Source organism: Scyliorhinus canicula, chromosome 1 (assembly GCF_902713615.1).
Source record: "Scyliorhinus canicula chromosome 1, sScyCan1.1, whole genome shotgun sequence".
NCBI lineage: Eukaryota > Metazoa > Chordata > Chondrichthyes > Carcharhiniformes > Scyliorhinidae > Scyliorhinus > Scyliorhinus canicula.
In genome coordinates this window covers 27,988,810-28,014,636 of record NC_052146.1, presented here as the reverse complement: position 1 = coordinate 28,014,636, position 25,827 = coordinate 27,988,810, and the positions used below count along the sequence as shown (strand labels likewise).

Sequence of the window (25,827 nt, the reverse complement as noted above, 5' to 3'; positions counted from 1 at the left end):
GTGCAGGTTAGGTGGATTGGCCATGATAAATTGCCCTTAGTGTCCAAAATTGCCCTAAGTGTTGGGTGGGGTTACTGGGTGATGGGGATAGGGTGGAGGTGTTGACCTTGGGTAGGGTGCTCTTTCCAAGAGCCGGTGCAGACTCGATGGGCCGAATGGCCTCCTTCTACACTGTAAATTCTATGAATTCTATGATATGGGGATTGACATTGCATTCGTTACTGATTATTGTTTATTGTGGAGTAGAAATTTGGGAGAAAATGTGAAAAAGGAGGAGAATAAAAATATTAAAAATAAATAAATCTGTCCCTGAGAATTCTCTCCAATAATTTACCTGCTACCGACGTGAGGCTCACCGGCCTATGTGAAAAATGAAAATCGCTTATTGTCATGAGTAGGCTTCAAATGAAGTTACTGTGAAAAGCCCCTAGTCGCCACATTCCAGCACCTGTTCGGGGAGGCTGGAACGGGAATTGAACCGTGCTGCTGGCCTGCCTTGGTCTGCTTTAAAAGCCAGTGATTTAGCCCTGTGTGCTAAACCAGTCCTGGATTATCCCTGCTACCTTTCTTAAACAGTGGTACCACATTAGCTATTCTCCATCCTTTGGGATCTCTGGGATCCCACCTGTAGCCAATGAGGATACAAGGGTCAGGTGGGATTATGGGGATAGGGTGGAGGTGTGGGCTTAAGTAGGGTGCTCTTTCAAGGGCTGGTGCAGACTCGATGGGCTGAATGGCCTCCTTCTGTCCTGTAAATTTTATGATTCTATGATCATAACCACACCCAGCTGCAGAAACAGTCTCCTGAAAAGAATATATTGCTAAATAGGCAGCCGGTTAAGGTCTAAAACTTGAACCCTTGAGCAAATTTTACCTTCGCTGAAACTGAAGATGGTTTTCCCAAATGGGGCCAAATGCCCTGCTTGTGGTAATTATCTGCTGGATTTATCTATTAGAGATATATAATTTTGAATGTTGCTTAGGAACAAAGAGGCGTCTCAGAGTTCAGGGAATGTAGTTGGGAACCAAGGGGTAACTTTGTGTAATACTGTGTGTGTACAACCATCAGTGTAATTAAGCATTGTAGTGTATTCTCGTCCTTCTTGTCATGTTGTTTTCATTTTAAGTTCCATATATTCTTCATTGATTGTTCACACTACTGGACTACTTCTCTCTGGTTCACATATTTTTCCTCACAGTGTCCCAATTGAAAATATACACTCAAGAACTGGTTTTGGGATACTCTTGCATTTAACATCAGTGGGGTTCTCAACAGTAACAAGACATTAAATACCAAATTAGCCACAACAAAAGGATTGTGCTTGCAGGATTATTTCTGCCAGACAGAAATCACTACTTTGGAGCAACAGTTTGGAATTATTTGGAGCTTTCCAGTATACCCACCTGCAGCATAGGAGAAACTTGTGCAACAGTAGCTTGGACCTTTGAGGAGGAACAACAGAATCAACCATAGTAGCAACAAAGGGTGCAGCAACTAGCACCACTAACACCACCAGGAACAGCTGCCTTCACGTTATAGAGCAGTAGTGCCCGAGAAAGGCTGAAGCTCATGTGTTTGGTCATGGTAGGCAAATACAATCTTCTGGACAAGATATTGTGCCAAGAGGACAAGGTGGCCATGCATTGCCAGTAGCTATCAAAGTCTTGAAATTCTTCACCTCCTGCATCATCCAGGTTTTCTGGGGGAATAATCTCCAGGATATCAGATTGCTGCCCATAGGTGTATCTCCCTGGTCACTGATGCCCTGTATTCTGAGGTGGCATTTATATCATCTTTGCCACAGATGAAGCTGTCAGCTTCGCTGCAGTGATTGGGTTCCAACAGTACAAGGAGTGATTGACTGCCTTGCATGTAATTGTAAAAGCACCCTCAGATTAGCCAGAAATCATAAAGGATCTCACATTCTTAGTATCCAGTACCCCCAGCAATGAGCTGAGAGTCACCCCTGCCTTTGCTGCCACCATTCCCCACGACTCCTACCATTTGACCTACTCATATCAGTCACATGTGCCTGGGCCGCTCCTCAATCTACAGCCTTGGGTGGGCATTTTTTCTGGTAGCAGCCACTGCCTCGTTGATAGTACAACTGAATACAAAAGACTCTGACTGACAATCAGCTCTTAGCTTGTCTTCTGTCGCCTGGTGCTAAATCACAGGCAAAAGTCTGGTGCTGGACTGTCAATTATCTGAGTGAGGCAAGATGCAGCATTCTTCTTGAAAAGAGATGATGTGGGACACTCAAAGGCTCTCCAGCCAACTGCCAAGAACCCTGTTGCCAAGAAAATCCGGCCCAAGTGCCATTTATACATCACTCCAGTGTTCATTGAGCTATATAGGTTCCTGGATCAGCAATGGCGTGACTTCAAAATGTTCAACCTTGTCATTACATTCCTCCAAGGCCTCTCATCTCTCTGTAACCTCCTCCAGCTGGACAATCCTCATTGGTGTTCCTCAATTTACTTTGCTTCAGCAATGGCGGCTGAGTCTTCAGCAGTCTGAGTTGAAGCTCTGAAATTTCCATCCTTTTAAAAAAATTTAGATTGCCCAATTATTTTTTCCAATTAAGGCGATGAGCCCGGACGGGATCCCTGGTCGTGCACTCAGAGCCTGCGCATACCAGCTGGCAGAGGTATTCACAGACATCTTTAACCTATCCTTAATCCACTCCGAGGTCCCCACCTGCTTCAAGAAGACCACCATCATACCGGTACCAAAGAAGAACCAGGCAACGTGCCTCAATGACTACCGCCCGGTGACCCTGAGGTCAGTTGTAATGAAGTGCTTCGAGAGGCTGATCATGAAGCGCATCACCTCCGTACTCCCGGAACGCCTTGACCCACTTCAATTCGCATACCGTCGCAGCCAGTCCACATCAGACGCCATTTCCCTGGCCCTACACTCATCCCTAGAGCAAACTCGAAAAACAAGGACTCCTACATCAGCTCCTATTTATTGACTACAAGCTCCGCCTTCAAACACCATAATCCCAGCCAAGCTCATATCAAAGCTCCAAAACCTAGGACTTGGCTCTCCACTCTGCAACTGGATCCTTGGGACTTGTCTGACCAACAGACTACAGTCAGTAAGAATGAACACCAACACCTCCTCCACATTAGTTCTCAATACCGGTGCCCCGCAAGGCTGCGTACTAGCCCCCTACTCTACTCCCTGTACACACACGACTGCATGCAAAACTTTGGTTCCCAACTCCATCTACAAGTTTGCTGACGATACGACCATAGTGGTGCCGGATCTCGAATAACAACGAGTCCGAATACAGGAGGAGATAGAAACCTAGCGGAGTGGTGTAACGAACAAACAATCTCTCCCTCAATGCCAGCAAACTAAAGAGCTGGTTATCGACTTCAGGAAGCAAAGTACTGTACACCACCCTGTCAGCACCAACGGAGCCGAGGTAGAGATGGTGAGCAGTTTCCAAATTCCTAGGGGTGCACATCACCAAACATCTATCCTGGTCCACTCACGTCGACGCTATCACCAAGAAAGCACAACAGCGCCTATATACTTCCTCAGGAAACTAAGGAAATTCGGCATGTCCACATTAACCCTTACCAACTTTTACAGATGCACTATAGAGAGCAATCCTATCGGGCTGCATCACAGCCTGGTATGGCAACTGCTCGGTCCCAGGACCGCAAGGAACTTCAGAGAGTCCGTGAATACCGCCCAGTCCATCACACTAGCCTGCCTCCATCCATTGATTCCATCTACACCTCCCCGCTTGCCGGGGAAAGCAGGCAGCATAATCAAGGATCCCTCCCACCCGGCTTACTCACTTTTCCCAACTTCTCCATCGGGCAGGAGATTCAGAAGTCTGAGAACACGCACGAACAGACTCAAAAAACAGCTTCTTCCCCATTGTCCACCAGACTCCTAAATGACCCTCTTTATGGACTGACCTCATGAACACTACACCCATGTATGCTTCTATCCCGATGCCAATGCTTATGTAGTTACATTGTATGGTGTTGACCTATTATGTATTCTCATGTATTTTCTTGTATTTTCTTGAATTCTGTTTATTCCCTTTTCTTCCCATGTACTGAATGATCTGTTGAGCTGCTTGCAGAAAAATACTTTTCACTGTACCGCGGTACACGTGACAATAAACAAATCCAATCCAATCCAATCCAATTTAGCATGGCCAATCCACCTATCCTGCACATCTTTGGGTTGTGGGGGTGAAACCCATGCAAACACGGGGAGAATGTGCAAACTCCACAAGGACAGTGACCCAGAGCCGGGATTCGAACCTGGGTCCTCAGCGCCGTAGGAAACAATGCTAACCACTGTGCCACCGTGCTGCCCTGGAATTTCCATCCTTAACTTCACTAATTCTGTCCTCATTTAAGACAGTTAAAATCTACCCCTTTCACTAGTTTTTGGCTACCTGTCCTAATTTCCTTGACATGGTTTCAAACATTTTGTCTGATTGCATGCCTGTGGAGCCTTGGGATGTTTCACTGCATTCGGGGTGCTAGATAACTACAGGTTCTTGTTGCTGATGATATTGCATATTCGAATGGTACCATTTACCAAAAAATCTTTCATGGAAAAAGCAAGATGAAATTTTGTTTTCATGATTTACCTAAATTTCCTGTTTCCATTTTCTGAAATACTGGGAGTAATTATAATCCATTTTAATTTATCCTGGAGGAAAAATAAACAAGTTTGGAAAGAATTCCAAAATTAATGTCATAGGTTCAAACTTACATATTCTTAAAATAATGTTCAAATACAATTAAACTAGGTTACCTTTTTCACCTTGGGCATACCACAAGGGCATTGTTCCTTTTCAAAGAAGAGTACATCTGCAACATCTGCTAGAAGTAATTACACTAGGATAAATTTGATATCTGAACAACTATCCACTCCAAAAAGAAATCTATGTTATGATCAAATTTAGATAGTAACAATTATTTATTGAAAACAGTAAAACCCATTTCAAGGGGTCCATTAAAACAGCCAAATATGCTCTCACAAATTAGACAGGAAGCACATGACAAAGGCAAAGCCATATTGGATAATGTGGATGTGCTGGTAGAAGTATATATTAGGAACCTTTAAATGAAACATAATTTATTTAAATTCAGATCCTACAAGTCTTGGGAGACTTTTTTTTTTATTTGACTGATCTGACACTTCACTCACCACTTGTTAAATTTGCATAGCCCAACAGCTAAGTAATAACCTTGAAGGACTAACATTCGAAGGAATGGAAGAGAATAGGTAAGGGGGGGGGGGGGAGGCATCGAGCACAGGGTATCGTTATATGCTGCCAATTTTCTGTTATTTGTAAGGAATCCGTAGGCATCTATTGGGAGCATTATGGGGATTTTGCGGCAATTTGAGGGGCTTTCTTCGACGACAAGCAAAATATATGGATAAGTGAATATTTTGTGATGGGGGGCAACTGGATTGAGGGGGTTGCCGTTTCATTGGGCAGGGAACAGCTTCCAGTACTTATGCATACAGGTGGTGGGGGATTGCGGCTACGGAAGCTGAACTTTACGAACTTGGTGGGGAGGGTCAAGGCAGACCTTGAAAGATGGGATAGTCTCCCGCTATCGCTAACGGGCCGACTCCTGTCGGTTAGAATGAATATCTTGCCTGGATTCCTATTCCTATTCCAGTGCCTCCGGTGTTTCTGCCCAAGTCGTTTTTTCAAGCCGTGGACCGGAATATGACTGGGTTTATCTTGGTGGTTAAGGTCCCGGGGATTCGAACAGGGGGTGCTTCAGAGGGAGAGACAAACAGGGACGTACCTGACAACATAAGCATCAAATAGAACAAGCACTCCCACGGTGGGACAAACAAAGGAGAAATAAAAGAGAAACAAATTAGGCATCGCCTATGGTCACCATTAAACTATAGAGTCGCTCCTACCTCTCCCTAACATTCAATGTCATCCAATCCCCGAAAGAGTACCGAAGATGACACTCATGCATCCCCTTTCGCACACAACCCCAGCATCCACACCCAAGATCCAAAGAACCATCATTGCAAGTGAAAGTCCCTTCTCTTCCCTTGTCCAAGTATATATAAAGTTGGCTCATTTAGCACAGACCTGCCGCAGTGAACAATACAGCTACATGGAGGCTACATCGGTACATGATCACTTCTCAATTCAGCCACAGTCCTTCTGCATCCACCGTAAAGTCCTGATATATGCGGATACCAGCTCCAGCCCACTGCATCACCCGCTTCTGCTTTGCCCAGGACAGGACCTTCTCCTTCACACCGTACCTATGAAAACACAGAGTCACTACTCTTGGCGGCTCAGTCTCCTTTGGTACAGGCCTCCACGACCGATGAGCCCTATCCAGTTCATATCGGGAGGAATTACCCCCCTCCCCCCAATAGCTTTGCCAACATCATGGCAAAATACTCAATCGGTCTCGGGCCTTCCACTCCTTCGGGAAGACCCACAATCCTCAGGTTCTGTCGCCTGTAACTGTTTTCCAAGTTGTCCATTTTGGCTCACAGACCCTCGTTGATCTCTATCACCTTCCGCACCTCCTTCCCCATCGAGGTAAGTTGATCGCTGTTCTGCAACAATGTCTCTTCCACTTCCTTCAGCGCCTTGCATTGTTCCCATACCTCTGCCACTGCGCTCAATACCGCTGCCCTAACTGGGGAAATCGCCTCCTCCACCAGCACTTTTAATACCGCCCCTCCATCTCCTTCCTCATTGCCTCCATGTGTTTTGTGAACTGCCTTTCGAGTTCCGCGGCCATCACCTTAGTCATTTCTTCAGTCGTGGGCAATGTGGCCTCCCCTGGTGCCCCAGCCTCCACTTTTCTTGCCGTCCCCGCGGTGACCTTAACACTCCCCGACAGACTTTCAGCTGTTTTTTTCACAGCCGTTTTTTTACTTGTTCTCGACATCTTCTTTCACTGTGCCTTCTCCCTGCTTTTGCCATCCCTGTTACCCCTGGGACCGGGCGTTAGACCCCGAAAATGTTGTTCCCAAGTGGGAGCGCTCCAATGTGTAGCTGCCTCCCGCCCGCCATCACCGGAAGTCCCGGAGCAAGCATAATTAAGGACCCCATGCACCCTGGACATACTCCCTTCCACCCTTTTCCGTCAGGAAAAAGATACCAAAGTTTGAGGTCACGTACCAACCCACTCAAGAACAGTTTCTTCCCTACTGCAATCAGACTTTTGAATGGACCTACCTTGGATTAAGTTGATCTTTTCTCTACACCTTGCTATAACTGTAACATTATATTCTGCAGTCTCTCCTTCCTTCCCTATGTACGTTATGCTTTGTTTGGACAGCATGCAAGAAACAATACTTTTCACTGTATACTAATACATGTGACAATAATTAATCAAATTAAATCAAATCAAAATAAACCCCTTGTCTGTTCTGTGTTTCCTTCTGAACCCCTAGCCTGCTGACTACTTTTGATCTACTGTCTTCTTGCTAGCAGCTGCAACACTGAGTTTTTTGTTTAAAACACAAACTTTAGGCAAACCTGAAACGCCCCTGGTTTAACGGACTTGCCCAGGACTTTCCTTTTAGGTTCTGTGGTGGAGCTTGTCCTGTTAGTTTGAAAGACTTTGCAAGCAGCCAATCCGTGTGGCTGGAATTCTGAATTATCTCCTGTTGTGGAGCCATTCAGAATCTTCCAGCAGAAAGGCGGGTCATCCGGAAAGTTCAATTTTATTCTCAGTTCTACGAAGAAATTCAGCCCAGAGGCACCTGGAAGGCGCTCTCTCTGATGCTCTCTTTCTGCCAGGCGATTTTAAAACCTCCGAGTCAGAACTGTGAAGGCATTCCTGTTTAAAAGATAGACAGTAGCCAGAACTGTAAAGGGAAACTTCTGGAGTTGAAAAATTGCAAGCAGTTTCTCAACCAAATGAGTCTTTAATCTTTGTCTGAATGGCTGGGAAGAACCCAATCTGCGAACACTCTTTATGATACAGCTGGAGTTTCTTTACAGAGATCAGGCCAATGGAAGACATTGTAAAATTCTCTGGTTTAAACTTCCAGTAATATCACAGGGAGATGGGACTTCATCGGGTGGTCAGAGGTCGGAATTACACTGACTTGAATCTCCTGTGCGAGTTCCACCCAGTGTTCGGAGGTCAGAATTGCACTGACCTGACTCTCCTGTGTGAGCTCCATCCAGTGATCGGAGGTCACAACTTCAGTGACCTGAATCTCTTACATAAATCAATTCTCCAGAGGGTCTCCTATTCTTACATCAATTCTCCATAGGGTCGCATTTGGAGAAGACTGGCGTCCACAGAGGTCACAATCGTGGCACTGAAGATTCATCTCAAACCTTTTCAAAGAACAAAGAAACGTACAGCACAGGAACAAGCCCTTCGGTCCTCCAAGCCAGTACCGATCATGCTGCCCGTCTAAACTAAAATCTTCTACACTTCCTGGGCCTGTATTCCTCTATTCCCATCCTATTCATGTATTTGTCAAGATGCCCCATAAATGTCACAATCGTCCCTGCTTCCACCACCTCCTCCGACAGCAAGTTCCAGGCATACACTACCCTCTTATATCTCCTCTAAACCTTGCCCCTTGCACCTTAAACCTATGCCCCCAGTAATTCACCCCTCTACCCTGAGAAAAAGCCTCTGACTATCTACTCTGTCAATGCCCCTCATAATTTTGTAGACCTCTATCAAGTCGCCCCTCAACCTCCGTCGTTCCAGTGAGAACAAACCGAGTTTATTCAACCGTTCCTCACAGCTAATGCCCTCCATACCAGGCAACATCGTGGTAAATCTCTTCTGCACCCTCTCTAAAGCCTCCACATCCTTCTGGTAGTGTGGCAACCAGAATTGAACACTATACTCCAAGTGTGGCCTAACTAAAGTTCTTTACAGCTGCAACATGAGTTGCCAATTCTTACAGCACAGTGGCACAGTGGTTAGCACTACTACCTCACGACGCTGAGGACCTGGGTTCGATCCTGTCTCTGGGTCACTGTCCTCGTGGAGTTTGCATATTCTCTCCATGTCTGCGTGGGTCTCATCCCCACAATCCAAAGATGTGCAGGCCAGGTGGATTGGCCATGCTAAATTGCTCCTTAATTGGGAAAAAAATGTGTGGCCGAACTAAGGTTCTATACAGCTGCAACATGACTTGACAATTCTTATACTCATTGCCCCGACCAATGAAGGCAAGCATGCCGTATGCCTTCTTGACTACCTTCTCCACATGTGTTGGTCCTTTCAGTGACCTGTGGACCTGTACACCTAGATCTCTCTGACTGTCAATACTCTTGAGGGTTCTAGCATTCACTGTATATTCCCTACCTGTATTTGACCTTCCAAAATGCATTACCTCACATTTGTCTGGATTAAACTCCATCTGCCATCTCCCTGCCCAAGTCTCCAAAGGATCTAAATCCTGCTGTATCCTCTGACAGTTCTCATCGCTATCCGCAATTCCACCAACCTTAGTGTCTTCTGCAAACTTACTAATCAGACCAGTTACATTTTCCTCCAAATCATTTATATATACTACGAACAGCAATGGTCCCAGCACTGATCCCTGTGGAACACCACTAGTCACAGCCCTCCAATCAGAAAAGCACCCTTCCATTGCTACTCTCTTCCTTCTATGACTTAGCCAATTCTGTATCCATCTTGCCAGCTCACCCTGATCCCATGTGACTTCACCTTTTGTACCAGTCTGCCATGAGGGACCTTGTCAAAGGCCTTACTGAAGTCCATATAGACAACATCCACTGCCTTACCGGCATCAATCATCTTTGTGACCTCTTCGAAAAACTCTATCAAGTTAGTGAGACACGACCTCCCCTTTACAAAACCGTGTTGCCTCTCGCTAATACGTCCATTTGCTTCCAAATGGCAGTAGATCCTGTCTCAAAGAATTCTCTCCAGTAGTTTCCCTACCACTGACGTAAGGCTCACCGGCCTGTAGTTCCCTGGATTATCCTTGCTACCCTTCTGAAACAAATGAACAACATTGGCTATTCTCCAGTCCTCTCGGACATCACCCGAAGACAGTAAGGATCCAAAGATTTTTCTGTCAAGGCCTCAGCAATTCCTCTCTACCTCCTTCAGTATTCTGTGGTAGATCCCATCAGGCCCTAGGGACTTATCGACCTTAATATTTTTCAAGATGCCCAACACCTCGTCTTTTTGGATCTCAATGTGACCCAGGCGATCTACACACCCTTCTCCAGACTCAACATCCACCATTCTTTCTCTTTGTTGAGTAGACTGGGACTTGTACTCGTTGGAATTTAGAAGGATAAGGGGGATCTTATAGAAACATATAAAATTATGAAGGGAATAGATAGGATAGATGCGGGCAGGTTGTTTCCACTAGCGGGTGAGAAGCAGAACTAGGGGGCATAGCCTCAAAATAAGGGGAAGTAGATTTAGGACTGAGTTTAGGAGGAACTTCTTCACCCAAAGGGTTTTGAATCTATGGAATTCCTTGCCCAGGGAAGCAGTTGAGGCTCCTTCATTAAATGTTTTTAAGGTAAAGATAGATAATTTTTTGAAGAATAAAGGTTAGGGTTATGGTGTTGGGGCCAGAAAATGGAGCGGAGTCCACAAAAGATCAACCATGATCTCGTTGAATGGTGGAGCAGGCTCGAGGGGCCAGATGGCCTACTCCTGCTCCTAGTTCTTATGTTCTTATGTTTGATGAATACTGATGCAAAGTATTCATTTCCCCTGGCTCCACTCATAGATTCCCTTGCCTATCCTTCAGTGGACCAACCCTTTCCCTGGCTACCCTCTTGCTTTTTATGGACGTCTAAAAAGCCTTAGGATTTTCCTTAACACTATTTGCGAATGACTTTTCGTGACCCCTTTTAGCCCTCCTGACTCCTTGCTTAAGTTCCTTCCTACTTTCATTATATTCCGCACAGGGGGCAGCACGGTAGCATGGTGGTTAGCATAAATGCTTCACAGCTCCAGGGTCCCAGGTTCGATTCCCGGCTGGGTCACTGTCTGTGCGGAGTCTGCACATCCTCCCTGTGTGTGCGTGGGTTTCCTCCGGGTGCTCCGGTTTCCTCCCACAGTCCAAGATGTGCGGGTTAGGTGGATTGGCCAGGCTAAATTGCCCTTAGTGTCCTAAAAAATAAGGTTAATGGGGGTTGTTGGGTTACTGGTATAGGTATACGTGGGCTTGAGTAGGGTGATCATTGCTCGGCACAACATCGAGGGCCGAAGGGCCTGTTCTGTGCTGTACTGTTCTAATTCTAATTCTAATTCAGGCTTCGTCTGTTCCCAGCCTTCTAGCCCTGACAAATGCCTCATTTTTCTTTTTGACGAGGACTGCAATATCTCTCGTTATCCAAGATTCCCGAAATTTGCCGTATTTATTCTTCTTCCACACAGGAACATGCCAGTCCTGAATTTCTTTCAACTAACATTTGAAAGCCTCCCACATGTCAGATGTTGATTTACCCTCAAACATCCGCCCCCAATCTAGGTTCTTCAGTTCCTGCCTAATATTGTTATAATTAGCCTTCCACCATTTTAGCACATTCACTCTAGGACCACTCTTATCCTTGTCCACCAGCACTTTAAAACTTACTGAATTGAGGTCACTGTTCCCGAAATGCTCCCCTACTGAAATTTCTACCACCTGGCCAGGCTCATTCCCTAATACCAGGTCCAGTACAGCCCCTTCCCAAGTTGGACTGTCTACATATTGTTTAAGAAGCCCTCCTGGATGCTCCTTACAACTCTGCCCCGTCCAGGCCCCTCGCACTAAGTGAGCCCCAGTCAATATTGGGGAAGTTGAAGTCTCCCATCACAAACAACCCTGTTGTTTTTACTCATTTCCAAAATTTGGCTACCTATCTGCTCCTCTATCTACTGCTGGCTGTTGGGAGGCCTGTAGTAAACCTCCAACATTGTGACTGCACCCTTCTTATTCCTGATCTCTACCCATATAGCCTTGCGCCCTCTGAGGTGTCCTCCCGTAGTAACAACTGTGATATTCTCCCTAACCAGTCGGGCAACTCCGCCACCCCTTTTACATCCTCCTCTATCCCGCCTGAAACATCTACATCCTGGAATGTTTAGCTGCGAATCCTGTCCGTCCCTCAACCAGGTCTCTGTAATGGCAACAACATCATAGTTCCAAGTACTAATCCAAGCTCTAAGTTCATCTGCCTTACCCGTAATACTTCTTGCATTAAAACATATGCACTTCAGGCCACCAGGCCCGTTGTTTTCAGCAACATCTCTCTGTCTGCTCTTCCTCAGTGTCATACTGGCCCTATTCCCTAGTTCTCCCTCAATGTTTTCACCTTCTGACCTATTGCTCCGGCACCCACCCCCCTGCCATACTAGTTTAAACCCTCCCGTGTGACACCAGCAAACCTCACGGCCAGGATATTTATGCCTCTCCAGTTTAGATGCATCCCGTCCTTCTTATACAGGTCACACCTGCCCCGGAAGAGCTCCCAGCGGTCCAGATACCGGAAACCCTCCCTCCTACACCAGCTGTTTAGCCACGTGTTTAGCTGCTCTATCTTCCTATTTCTAGCCTCACTGGCACGTCGCACAGAGAGTAATCCCGAGATTACAACCCTAGAGTTCCTGTTGTTTAACTTTCTGCCTAGCTCCCTGAACTCCTGCTACAGGACCTCATGCCCCTTCCTGCCTATGTCGTTAGTACCAATATGTACAATGACCATTGCCTGTTTTCCCTCCCCCTTCAGGATGCCCGCTACCCGTTCTGAGATGTCCTGGACCCTGGCACCAGGGAGGCAACATACCATTCTGGAGTCTCTTTCACGTCCATAGAAGTGCCTATCTGTGCCCCTGACTATAGAGTTCTCTATGACTATTGCTCTTCTGCGCTTTGACCCTCCCTGCTGAACATCAGAGCCAGCCATGGTGCCACTGCTCTGGCTGCTGCTGTTTTCCCCTGATAGCCTATTCCCCCCAACAGTATCCAAAGCGGTATACCTGTTCGAGAGGAGGACAGCCACAGGGGATTCCTGCATTGACTGCCTGCCCTTCTGGTGGTCACCTGTCTCTCTGCCTGCACCTTTAATACCCGTTGTTTTAATTCTTCCCCTCCCCTTACCGTGTGTTTGTCTTTTGTTAGTGTCTGGTGGGAGGGTGGGATAGGGTTTTGGAGATTAGGTAGACTGGTAGACCAGAGTGTATCATTTCCTTTGTATGTTTATCTGGGGCTGGTTTAGCTCACAGGGCTAAATCGCTGGCTTTTAAAGCAGGCCAGCAGCACGGTTCGATTCCCATACCAGCCTCCCCGGACAGGCGCCGGAATGTGGCGACTAGGGGCTTTTCACAGTAACTTAATTGAAGCCTACTCGTGACAATGAGCGATTTTCATTTTTTTAAATTTCTTTCTCTTTTGTTGCAACTAACCAGTTTGTTAATATTTTACTTATAATTCTGTTGCCTGTAATTCATTGGAGCGGTCAGGTGTTAAAGACCTTAGGAGAACACGATTTCTAGGTTACAAAGAACAAAGAAAACTACAGTACAGGAACAGGCCTGCGCCGGCCATGCTGCCCGTCGAATCTAAAATCTTTTACACTTCCGGGTTCCGCATCCCTCTATTCCCATCCTATTCATGTATTTGTCAAGATTCCCTTAAACGTTACTATTGTCCCTACTTCCACCACCTCCTCCGACAGTGAGTTCCAGGCACACACTACTGTCTGTGTAAAAAACTTGTCTCTTCCATCTCCTCTAAACCTTGCCCCTCACACCTTAAATCTATGCCCCCAAGTAATTGACTCCTCAACTCTGGGAAAAAGCCTCCGACTATCCACTCTGTCTATGCCCCTCATAATTTTGTAGACCTCTATCAAGTCGCCCCTCAACCTCCTTCGTTCCAGTGAGAACAAACCAAGTTTATTCAACCTGTCCTCATAGCTAATGCCCGCCATACCAGGCAACATCCTGGTAAATCTCTTCTGCACCCTCTCTAAAGCCTCCACATCCTTCTGGTAGTATGGCGACCAGAACTGAACACTATACTCCAAGTGTGGCCCAACTAAACTACAACATGACTTGCCAGTTTTTATACTCAATCCCCCGGCCAATGAAGGCAAGCATGCCGGATGTCTTCTTGACTACCTTCTCCACCTGTGTTGCCCCTTTCAGTGACCTGTAGACCTGTATACCTAGGTCTCATTGACTGTCAATACTCTAGAGGGTTCTACCCATCACTGTATATTCCCTACCTGCATTAGATCTTCCAAAATGCATTACCTCACATTTCTCCCGATTAAACTCCATCTGCCATCTCTCCGCCCAAGTCTCCAAACAATCTCAATCCTGCTGATCCTCTGACAGTCCCCATTGCTATCTGCAATTTCACCAACCTTTGTGTTGTCCGCAAACTTACTAATCAGACCAGTTACATTTTCCTCCAAATCATTAATATATACTATGAACAGCAAAGGTTCCAGCACTGAACCCTGCGGAACACCACTACTCACAGTCCTCCAATCAGAAAAGCACCCTTCCATTGCTACTCTCTTCCTTCTATGACCTAGCCAGTTCTGCATTCATCTTGCCAGCTCACTTCTGATCCCGTGTGACTTCACTTATGTCAATCCCGCCCCCGCCGTGCCCCAAATTCTCCGCCCCCGCCCCGAGACTCGGCGGGGGCAGGACTTGCGCTGTGCCAGTCGGCGGGCCCACCGCGGCGAATCTCAGGCCCGCAATGGCCTGAAGTCCCGCCGCTGACAGGCCTCACCCACCGGCGTGGATTAAACCACCTACCTGACCGGCAAGATTGGCGACGCGGGTGGGCTCCGGGTCTTGGGGGGGGGGGGGGGGGGGCGCGGGTCGATCTGGTCCCGGGGGGTGCCCCCACGGTGCCCTGGCCCGCGATCAGTGCCCACCGATCGCCAAGCGGGTCTGTGCTGTGGGTGCACTCTTTTTCTTCCGCCTTCACAATGGCGGAGGCGGAAGAGACCCCCTCCCCTGCGCATGCGCCGGTATGATGTCAGCAGCCACTGACGCTTCGGCGCATGCGCGAACTTACGCCAGCTGAAGTCCTTTTGGCTAAGGCTGGCATGGCGCCAAAGGCCGTCCACGCCAGCTGGCGGAGTGGGAACCACTCCGGCGCGGGCCTAGCCCCTCAATTTGAGGGCTTGGCCCCTAAAGGTGCGGAGAATTCCGCATCTTTGGGGCGGTCCGACGCTGGAGTGGTTCACACCACTCCAACACGCCGGGGCCTCCCCCCCTGCCGGGTAGGGGAGAATCCCGGCCGTTAATTCACTTATGTTGGGACTCTGGGGTCTGCGGGCATGGAATTAACTGTGCACTCGCCCAGGGTGTCATAACGAAGGGGGGTAAGAAATATATCCATGGAGATAACTGGAGAAAGGACACAGTAGAAGCAGCTACCATTATCGCCATGCCCTGCTGTAGAAAGCAAGCTCTCCCGAAAACATGTTTATGCTAAAAGGCTGCTGTTTAAAATCAAAAGCTCGAACAAAGAAGATTATTCCTTCGTTGAAACTAAAGACACGTTCCCAAATATGTACAAACAACCTGTGGGTGGTAACAATCTGCGAGGTTTAGCTAATAGAGTTATATGATATTGGCTATTGTTTGGGAAAAAGGGGCACTTCTCGGAGTTCAGGAAAAGTAGTTAATTGGGAACAAGCAGCAACTTCTGAGATATTGTTGTGTGTATGGTTATCAATGTACTTAAGTGTCTTGTTGTCGTGTATTATTGTTCTTCTTGTCCTCTATATTTTCTTTCAAGTTAATAAATATTCTTTATTAATTGATCACAAAATGTCTGGACTGTTCCTCCCTGGTTTGCATATCTTTTCTCACATTATACCAAATCGAAAATATGCACCACTAAGAACCGGTGTTCCAAACTACCTTTCTGGGTTTTGGGACTACCTAGCATTTAACACCCGAGGAACCAACTGAAAGCAGAATTGGACATATCATGAAGAAAATTGTAGGCCCGACAAAGTGGGGTAATCCAATTGCATTTGTACAAAAATCAGGAAGGAATCTACAGGCGTGATTTAGCCAAAAATGGGATGTGCGCCGGCGGGATTTCAGTTTGGGGTCTTGCCTCTCCCACCCCGCTTCTGATGATGCAAATGAGATTCACTCTCGGGTGTGAATGGCACTGGGAACAAAGTCATCAAGAAGCTTTGACCAGCCTAAAGAGAACACTGACTAAAAGTTGTTCATACAATCTTAGAATCCCTACAATGCAGAACGAGGCCATTTAGCCGATCGAGTCTGCACCGACCCTCTGAAAGAGCACCATACCTCGGGTCAGGCTCATGCTGTCCCCATAACCCAGCAACCGCACCTCACCTTTTGGACACTCTGGGAAACTTAGCATGGCAAATCCACCTAACCTGCACATCTCTGGATTGAGGGAGGAAATCGGAGCACCTGGACAAAACCCACGCAGACATGGGGGGACTGTGCAAACTCCTCACAGTCACCCCAGACCAGAATTGAACCTGGGTCCCTGGCACTGAGGCAGCAGTGCTAATCACTGTGCCACCGTGTCGTTCAGATTGGTCAGCTTTACTGAGTCGAGTTGAAAGGCTTTAATCCACACTGATTTTTGGCAGCTGGAAGAAGTTGGGGTGGAGTCCTGTCTTTGGTGCAGCAACTTTTGGGAGGATTCCCGTCCTGACGGTGCGGTGTTCACTTGCAGATGATGGCTGATAGCGCTGACGTTAATCCACCCGAATGGTTTGGTTCTGCAATGTGGGATGTCAAAACCCAGTTTCAGGAGTTGCGAGGTATGTTTACGAAGGCAGGGGCAGAGCATTAAGAAGTTCTTGCAACAAAGAGGGCATGGTTCTTGGTGGAGGCCCACCTCCACAAGAAAGAGGTCCTGCTGCATGGCCTATCATTTGTCCTGAGGGGTACAGACAAGAATGAGGGAGGCCGGCAAGGAGCTCTGCTGGGCCTGGTGTCTCAAATGAGATGGTGGAGAGGTTCCTAGCTGAATTTGAAAATGAGCGACCATGTTTTGGGAATCTTGATCTGGAGGCGAGGCAGTTCAAATTCAATGGAGCACATTTAATCCTGTCTTCGAAGCTTGAGTTTGGGGTGGCCCCCCTACCCCTGGTTCTGTCTGGCCTTATTCCTGGTGTCAGCTGAGAGGGGTGGGGACTGCCTGAGCTGGCTGGACCATCCCCCTTCTGTGGGAGCCTCGATTGTTGACTGCCTGGGCCCGGTGGGGTTGGCAGGCTGGAAGTAATGAAACTTGTGTTCCAATTTTTGAATCCTGAGAATATCTGAAGAATGCATTCTATTATAGTTCCTGCTTTATCCTTGATGCCTATTTCTTTTGTGCACCAGTGGAGTGATCTTTTATGCAGATGACTACCGCACTTCTCAGTTGTGATCCCGGACTTTACTCTCGATCATGTTGTTGATTATGTTGTCTATTAATGTTGTTATTTTATCTGCTTGCAGTGAAGTGAATTCTTGGGTGTGATGTCTTGCACTGTCAATTATTTAATGAATAAGGTTGGATTTTGTATGTGGGACTTTCTTTATCCTTTTGTAACCTAGGGGAAGGGTGAGCAGAGTCAGAATGGGATGAGGTGTTGAGATTGTGGGTGGTAAAGTTAGGTTTGACTTTGCTATGTTTGAAGACGGTCCCCCATAGTCAGGTCTAATTCTATTATTTTGTCTGCATTTATTCTTCTTTGAGACCAAGCGCATTCTGTTTACTCTGTTGAATGCAGGGATTTGTCAAACTTCCCTTTTGGCGAAGGCCGGTTAGTTATCGTGACGTGAATCTCCCTCTTGACTGTTTTTCTGTTGTCAGAACTTTTGTGGCGAGGTTAGCCTTCAGATACTGGCCGCCAAACCATTTCTCCCTTGACGCTTCATTCTCTGCTGTATCGATACCGGCATCGGACAATGACCAACCAGCACCTTTATTCCTTATTGGGGAGAGGTCCGCAAGCATATCAGATATTATTTTTGAATTGCTCTTTCATTCATAGGGAGACGATGGCGCAGTGGTATTATCACCAGACTAATAATCCAAAGACCCAGGGTAATGCTCTGGAGTCCTGGGTTCAATGAAAATCTGGAGGCTAGTCCTGCCTCCATCTCTTCTTCTCCTCTTGTCTTCCCCATCCTGTACTGCCTTTGCCTTACCTTCCTCTTTTATCTGCCTCCTTGGTCTCGTCCTCACATCTTCTCTCTTCACCAGCCCCCCACCCACACCCCCCTCCATCAGTCCTGCTTCCTGTCCCTCGCTTGGCACAATTTATGTACAGGCACCCAGTATTTAGAAGTTACGTTATTAAGGCCAGTCTTCCTTAATTTCCTTTAACTGAGTGACTTGCTAGGTCATTTCAGAGGGTAGTTAAGAGTCAACTTCATTTCTGTGGATCTGGAGTCTGATGTAGGGCAGATCAGATAAGGATGGCAGATTTACTTCCCTAAAGGATAATAGTGAACCAGATGAGTTTTTACAAAAATCGATGATAATTTCATGGTCACCATTACTGAGGTTTTGTTTATTATTCTAGATTTTTCATTGATTGCATCTAAATTCCACCAGTTGCAATGGTGAAATTTGAATGCCCACAGAGTATCAGCCTGCATTTTAAAATTATGAGTCAGCCGCTCCCCACCCCATGTATAATGCAGGGTATGGGATGGGATCACCATTTCAGGGAGCGGGAAGAGACTATTAATTAACCAGAGACTTATGGGTGAGATGTTGTGACTGTCTGTCAGGGAGGAATAATCATCCGATCAATCAAGAATATTAAAAACACACAAACATCTTGCAATCACACTGACCATTAAAGATGATACATATTTTTAGTAACATAGATGGTAATACCAGTTTCATTGCTAGACAATTTTAGAATATCTGTTTGTTGGTTGTTTTCAGGTACTGTTTCACTCTGTTGCAGAATAATTTTCTCCTCTGAAATTAATTGAGACACATTATGTTTTTTAAAAATGCGATTCCATCTCTATGTATTATCAGTTCTAGTTGAATAATTCTAGCAGACTAGGAAGAGTAAACTGCACCAGCACAATGGTAGAGAGCTGTCTATTGAAAAATCTACCCATCTATTTGAAATCAACAGTGGCAATCATATTCAATTTTAAGGAGTAATTTTAATGAACAATTTTAAGAGAAGAGCATATGAGGTGTTACAAAAATACCAATAATGGCAAGCTACGATATTAGGCTCCCTTAAATGGGCCACAACTAGATTAGAAATTATGGACTCACAATGATGACTGCGCAGAAGGATTCTGTTTACTGGCATGTCCGTGCCAACTTTTTCCAGGAGCAACTCAGCGAGTCCCACTTCCTTGCATTTTCCCTATAGCTCTAAAATAAAACTTACCTGGACCCTGCCACAGTTCTTTTATCTCTTCAGTCTGTATGTGGGCATCACTCTGCAAAATCTGCTTCTCCTCTGAAAAAGAAAGTCAGAACTCTACCTTCTTAAAAGCTCCTTCTTTGGCTTATTATCCATTTTGTCCAAATTCTTTGCTTTGAAATACCTTTGAATAGTATTCTGTCAATATTTGAGTTGGATCTTTGTTTTGTTTTCAGAATTTTCCCCAACCGCCCCACTCTGCTGTAATAGCAGAACATTAAAAAATATATTTTATAATCAAGCAGAGCCAGCATAGCTTCATGAAGGGAAAATCACGCCTGACAAATTTATTGAATTCTTCGACCAGGATAGATAAAGTGGAATCAGTAGATGTAATATACTTGGGATTTCCAAAAAGCATTTATAAGGTCCCACACCAATGGCTACTTAATAACGCAAGAGCCCATGGGTGGTGGGAGTAGTATATTAGCATGGATTGAGGATTGTCCAAGTAATGGAAGACAGAGAGTTGGGGTAAGATGGGCATTTTCAGGATAGCAAAATTTAACTAATGTAGTCACTGGGGCCACAATTATTTCCAATACAAATAACTTGGATGTGGGAAGTGAATGCACAATTGCCAAATTTGGAGATGGTACAGAAATAGGTGGAAATCCTTTGTGAGGATGGCACAAAGAGCCCACAGAGAAATATAGACAGGTTAAGTAAGTGAGAAAGTCTGGGGCCAGAGGGCATGATCTCAGAGTTACCCATCGCCTATTTAAGACAGAGATGGGGAGGAATTTCCTCTCTCACAGGGTAGTGAATCCGTGGAATTTTTTACTGCAGAGAGCTGTAGAGGCTGGTGGTCAAGTATGTTCAAGTCTGAGACAGACAGGTTTTTAATCAGCAAAAGATTCAAGGGCCATTGTGATAAGATGGTCAAGTCACAATCTCATGAATGATGGAACAGACTCGATGGGTCTAATGGCCTACTTCTGCTCCTATGTCTGATGGTCGTATGCTCTATGGTCAACCTCTCCACCTCAACTTTCAAAATGGTCCTAGTCTCTGTGGGACTAGGACCATTTTGGGCAGAGTTTCAAGATGATGACCATACTTCAGAACTGATAAAGCTGATGATGGTTTCAAGAAAGTACAGAGACAGGGAACGGCTGTGGTGGGAAGTGAAGAAGAAAGGACCAAAGTGAAGGTAGTATTGAGTGGAAGGCAGGTGAGATTAATTGAAAAACAGGTGACGCAAGGCAAGAGATGGTAATGTTAGTTGGTTACAGTGTGGAAACAGGCCCTTCGGCACAACTTGTCCATGTCACCCAGTTTCTATCACTAAGCTAGTCCCACTTGCCCGCATTTGGCCCATATCCCTCCATACCAACCCTGCCCATGTAACTGTCTAACTGCTTTTTAAAGGAAAAAATTGTACCCGCCTCTACTATTGCCTCTGGCAGCCCGTTCCAGATGCTCACCACCCTCTGTGAAACAATTTCCCCTCTGATCTCTTTTGTATCTCTCCCCTTTCACCTTAAACCTATGCCCTCTCGTTCTAGACCCCATTACCTTTGGGAAAAGACACAGTAAGAAGTCTTACAACACCAGGTTAAAGTCCAACATGTTTGTTTCAAACACTAGCTTTAGGAGCACTGCTCCTTCCTCAGGTGATTCAGGTGGTGCAATCTGCAAACTTACTAACCATGCCTCCTACATTCTCATCCAAATCATTAATATATATATATATATATATAAAAAATAACAGTGGACCCAGCACCGACCCCTGAGGCACACCGCTGGTCACATGCCTCCAGTTTGAAAAACAACCCTCCGTAACCACCCTTTGGCTTCAGTCGCCAAGCTAATTCTGTATCCAATTGGCTACCTCACCCTAGATTCCATGTGATTTATAAATAAAGAATGGGTCTAAGAGGAAGTGTAATTGGAAAGGAGTTTATATCAAGTTCCATTAGTAAAGGAAGCCAATGACAGAAAGGTCAGAGTGTGAGTGGGTTGAGAATTAAATGACGGGTGACCAGAACACAAGGTCATGCAAGAGGACTGAATGGAGAGGCTTGTCCATAAAGCAGTCACCAATCTGTGTTTGGTCTCCACAGTTTACAGCAGACTGCAAGCAGTGAATGTAGTATGCAAAATTGAAAGATGTATAATTAAATTGCTGTTTCACCTGAAAGGATTACTTTGGGCCTTGGATGATGAGAAGGGAGGAGGCAAAAGGGAAGATGTTGTATCCCTTGTGCTTGTATGAGAAGGGCCATTGGAAGGGGAGGATATGTTTGGGATGACAGAACAATCACCATGGTGTCACACAGGGATTGATCACTTTGCAGTGTTGAAAGTAGAGGAAAATGTGGTGTTTGGTGGTGACATCATGTCAGAAGTGGTGAAAATATCAGAAGATGATCTGTTAAATACAAACATTTCTGGGAGTGATGTGAGGGTAAGAGGACGCTTAATGTTTTTCTGTGAGAGGGGAAGGGGAGAGAGTTGAACTATGATAAAACAATGGACAGAATTCAGGGCCCTGTCAACCATAGTGGAGAACAATTCTCGATTCAAGATAATGAAAGACATATGTGAAGCATCAGTAGATAAGGCGGCATCATCAGGAGGGGTGATAGAAACTTCAGAAAAAGAATAGTGTTTACAGGACACGAGCTGGGAAAAAGTGTAGTCAGGGTGGCTGTAGAATCCAGGGAAGTTGAAGAAGAAAAGGAAGAGAAGGAGATGGGCAATGTAATGGTGAGGGACTGTGAAAATTGGAAACAAAATTGAAGAAATTTTCCAGTTTGGGACCATTCACTGTTTGACTTGGGAGAGGAGGTGGGACCTCAAAAGATGCATTATGGATCTGGATACACCAGGAGTAACATTGTGATGGTAGAAGACAGCGATCTCAGGGACAGAGCACTGAAGAAAATTTCAACATGTGGGAGCACCGCAGCAACTGAAAATACATTTGATTCATATAAACATTTCTTATCTGAAATATACTGAAAATAAATGTTGGTGGTATGATTTTAAAATGCGTCTTGAAAAAATACTGAGAAACGTGATCTGAACATTTTAAGCAGGTTTTGGTGAATATCGACAATTGCAATTTTTAGCTTTTCCAAACCTACTACTCACAAAGAAAGAGTCGGGAGATACAGTGAGATCCCAATGGAAAAATATAAAACTTTTACCTAATTCTATGGTTTGCGTACTTGCACCATGCAGCGAAACCTTGCGCACTTGAAAATTTTCATGTTCTGTGTTAGGAAATGGACAATATATGAGTCGACTTCTTGTGAAATGCAATCACTTATACAATGGCTCTAATTTACATTAATTGTACTGTAGGTCCAATCTTTCCAGCTTTGTACATTTTGATATTATTAGAGTTAATGGTTCATGTTTTCTGATGGAGTGAGGCGAATCACTTGTATTTGGTGCCAAGGTTACTTGATAGTGGAGGTAATTGAATCCCTGACTACCAGCAATATTAATCTGTTAAAAAAAATTAACTCCCATGGCCCTTAAATTTTTAAAAATTTAACCAAAGTAATTTGACTTTATTAGGTTACCTGACGAGGCCTTCACCAGATGTAGCAGGTCAATCTCTGTGTCCCTTTCAAGGAAATTCCCAGTGGAGGCCAGAGACCTTGGTTAGCAAAATATCAGCTTGAATCAGGGCTACATCAGCTGCAAAAATCTGTAAGGAATGATCTTTTGCTGTCTTCAAGACTTTTGCACAAACCAGTTTCTCCCAGATATTTGCGAATTAGACATATTTTGTGCCTTAGTGGCATGCAGAGATTACACTAGTTTCTACATATGAACTGGAGTTTATTTACAATGGTTTTAAATGTCTGCACCACAAATTTTGAGCTTTAATTTACAGTTTAGTTCCTCTTTCTCATGTAATACACCCATGCTTGACTAACAGCACAGAAAATAGTTAACAGACACACATAATCAAATACATAAGAACATAAGAACATAAGAACTAGGAGCAGGAGTAGGCCATCTGGCCCCTCGAGCCTGCTCCGCCATTCAATTAGATCATGGCTGATCTTTTGTGGACTCAGCTCCACTTTCCGGCCTGAACGCCATAACCCTTAATCCCTTTATTCTTCAAAAAACTATCTATCTTTACCTTAAAAACATGTAATGAAGGAGCCTCAACTGCTTCACTGGGCAAGGAATTCCATAGATTCACAACCCTTTGGGTGAAGAAGTTCCTCCTAAACTCAGTCCTAAATCTACTTCCCCTTATTTTGAGGCTATGCCCCCTAGTTCTGCCGTCACCCGCCAGTGGAAACAACCTGCCCGCATCTATCCTATCTATTCCCTTCATAATTTAAATGTTTCTATAAGGTCCCCCCTCATCCTTCTAAATTCCAACGAGTACAGTCCCAGTCTACTCAACTCTCCTCATAATCCAACCCCTTCAACTCTGGGATTAACCTAGTGAATCTCCTCTGCACACCCTCCAGCGCCAGTACGTCCTTTCTCAAGTAAGGAGACCAATATTGTAAAAGGTCATCTGTCCTCCCTCAATACCAAACAATTGAATTACACAGTAAGTATTCCCCTTCAAATACTGCGTAACTGAGAGTGGGAACGTAGATTAGGACAAGCTGCTGGAAGATGGAGGTGGAGTTGGGATAAAGGCTAGGTGTGCAGTTGATAGCTTATGGCATTTGAGGATATATCCACTGACTTGACCATTCATGTGAGACCAGTGAGTTTCTTGTTTCACCCCATTCAGATACTCGACACTCCTGGCAATAATCTCTTATTTGTTCCTAAAGCCTGTTGAGCATAGAAGGCCTTCTGGTCTCTTGAGGATACAGTTGTTTTGCTTTCCAATTCCTCCATCAAGATCTCCAGCGCAGCACTCTCTCCCCCCTGTTGTGCTATTCCTCACTGTTATCCATATCAGATACATTTCCAGTACAACTGCCTGCAACTGTACCAGATACAATACAGTTTCCGTTTAAAACTGCCGGTTGGCTTAAGAAATGTGGGCGAGCTTTAAGTCATGCTAGCAACTCGCAATATTAGTCCCCTTCTGAAGCATCCAATCAGTTAACAGCATACTTGGCACTGGCTGAACACAGGCTGAATACAGAGCATAGAAATGAGCAAAACAGGAGTGTTGGCTTGTTGCCTGAATTGCAATTAAGGGGGGCCAGGATATTGCATCATGATGCCAGTGCCTGTTTTATGGGGTTGTCCAAATTAGCCTCCAGTATTTTTAGGGTGAAGGAGTGCAAAAAACTACTAGTTTTATTCTTCAAATTTTTACAGCACCAGAATCTGAAGCATTTTGGGGAAGTTCCATATTTTCACTATCCTGGCAAACCCTTCTTCCAGGTACAAATCCCTCACCTTAACCAGGCCCATCATCTCTCCACTTCCTATACATGCCATCTACCCCGCTCTGCTCAAAAACCGTGGTTTTCGCACAACGGCTGTTAACACTGACATCCCTATTATCCTAAAGTGCCTCCTCAGCTGAATCCAGACCTTCACCGTGGACTTCACTACAAAGCTCTCCGGGTGTTTCCTTGGTGCCATTGGCAATGACGCCATCACCATTTCCTCCTCAGGTTGGACTCTCTACAGAATTCCTCCTCCATTCCTAACCCATTCTGCCTCTTCTTCCCACCATCGCCTCACCTTCTCCACTTTTGCCGCCCTGTCATAATGTAGCAGGTTCGGGCAACGCCAACGCTCCCTTCTGCCTCTGTGTCTCGTAACAGTGTCCTCTATATCATGTGCACCCGCCTTACCCATACAAAGTCTGAAATAATCATACTAATTTCGAAAGAAGGACTTCGGTACAAAGATCGGGAGTGTGTGGAATATGAACAGAAACCTCAGCAAAATGTTTATCTTTTAAAAAATAAATTTAAGTTCCCAATTCATTTTTACAATTAAGGGCAATTTAGCCTGTGCTTGTACCATTTGTTTTTTGTTGAACTGTGTTGTGAACTGTTTAATAATCAGAGTATCCCCCCCGCACATTGGTACATAGTGGAGGGTACCCTGTTTCTCCAACACAAAATTAGTATTTGTAACGTTTGGCCTTGTATATATTTTACTGTTTTAATAGAAAGATATGGCCAATCCACCTACCGTGGCACATCTTTGGGTTGTGGGGGCGAAACCCACGCAACCCGGGAGGAGAGTGTGCAAACTCCACACGGACAGTGAAAAATGTTCATCTTCAACACTTGGATCCTCCCTGGCCAATGTCAAGTGCAGCGTGGCCACCTCTTCAGATCCTCCCTAACCTCCTCCACCAGTTTGTGTTAAATTCCATTTATGTAGCACCGTCCATTCTCTCGCTACCGGAATCCCCAGGTATCGAAACCTGCCCCCGGCCACTTTAAATGGCATCCCCCCTAGATTGGTTCGTCGACCCAACTCGTTCACAGGGAACACTTTGCTTTTT

General features: G+C 45.4%; 1 protein-coding gene across 1 annotated transcript in view; it reads right to left on the bottom strand.

Annotated features, from left to right (window-relative positions):
* LOC119978332 overlaps positions 1-25,827 on the bottom strand; it is a 198,672-nt gene that overhangs the window by 113,090 nt on the left and 59,755 nt on the right. Inside the window, exons 9-13 of the mRNA XM_038819897.1 lie at positions 22,568-22,633; positions 19,377-19,448; positions 18,857-18,943; positions 4,799-4,866; positions 4,632-4,693 (exon numbers count right to left, since the gene is read on the bottom strand). Coding sequence (XP_038675825.1) covers positions 4,632-4,693; positions 4,799-4,866; positions 18,857-18,943; positions 19,377-19,448; positions 22,568-22,633 — 355 coding nt within the window. The remainder of the gene's footprint in view (positions 1-4,631; positions 4,694-4,798; positions 4,867-18,856; positions 18,944-19,376; positions 19,449-22,567; positions 22,634-25,827) is intronic.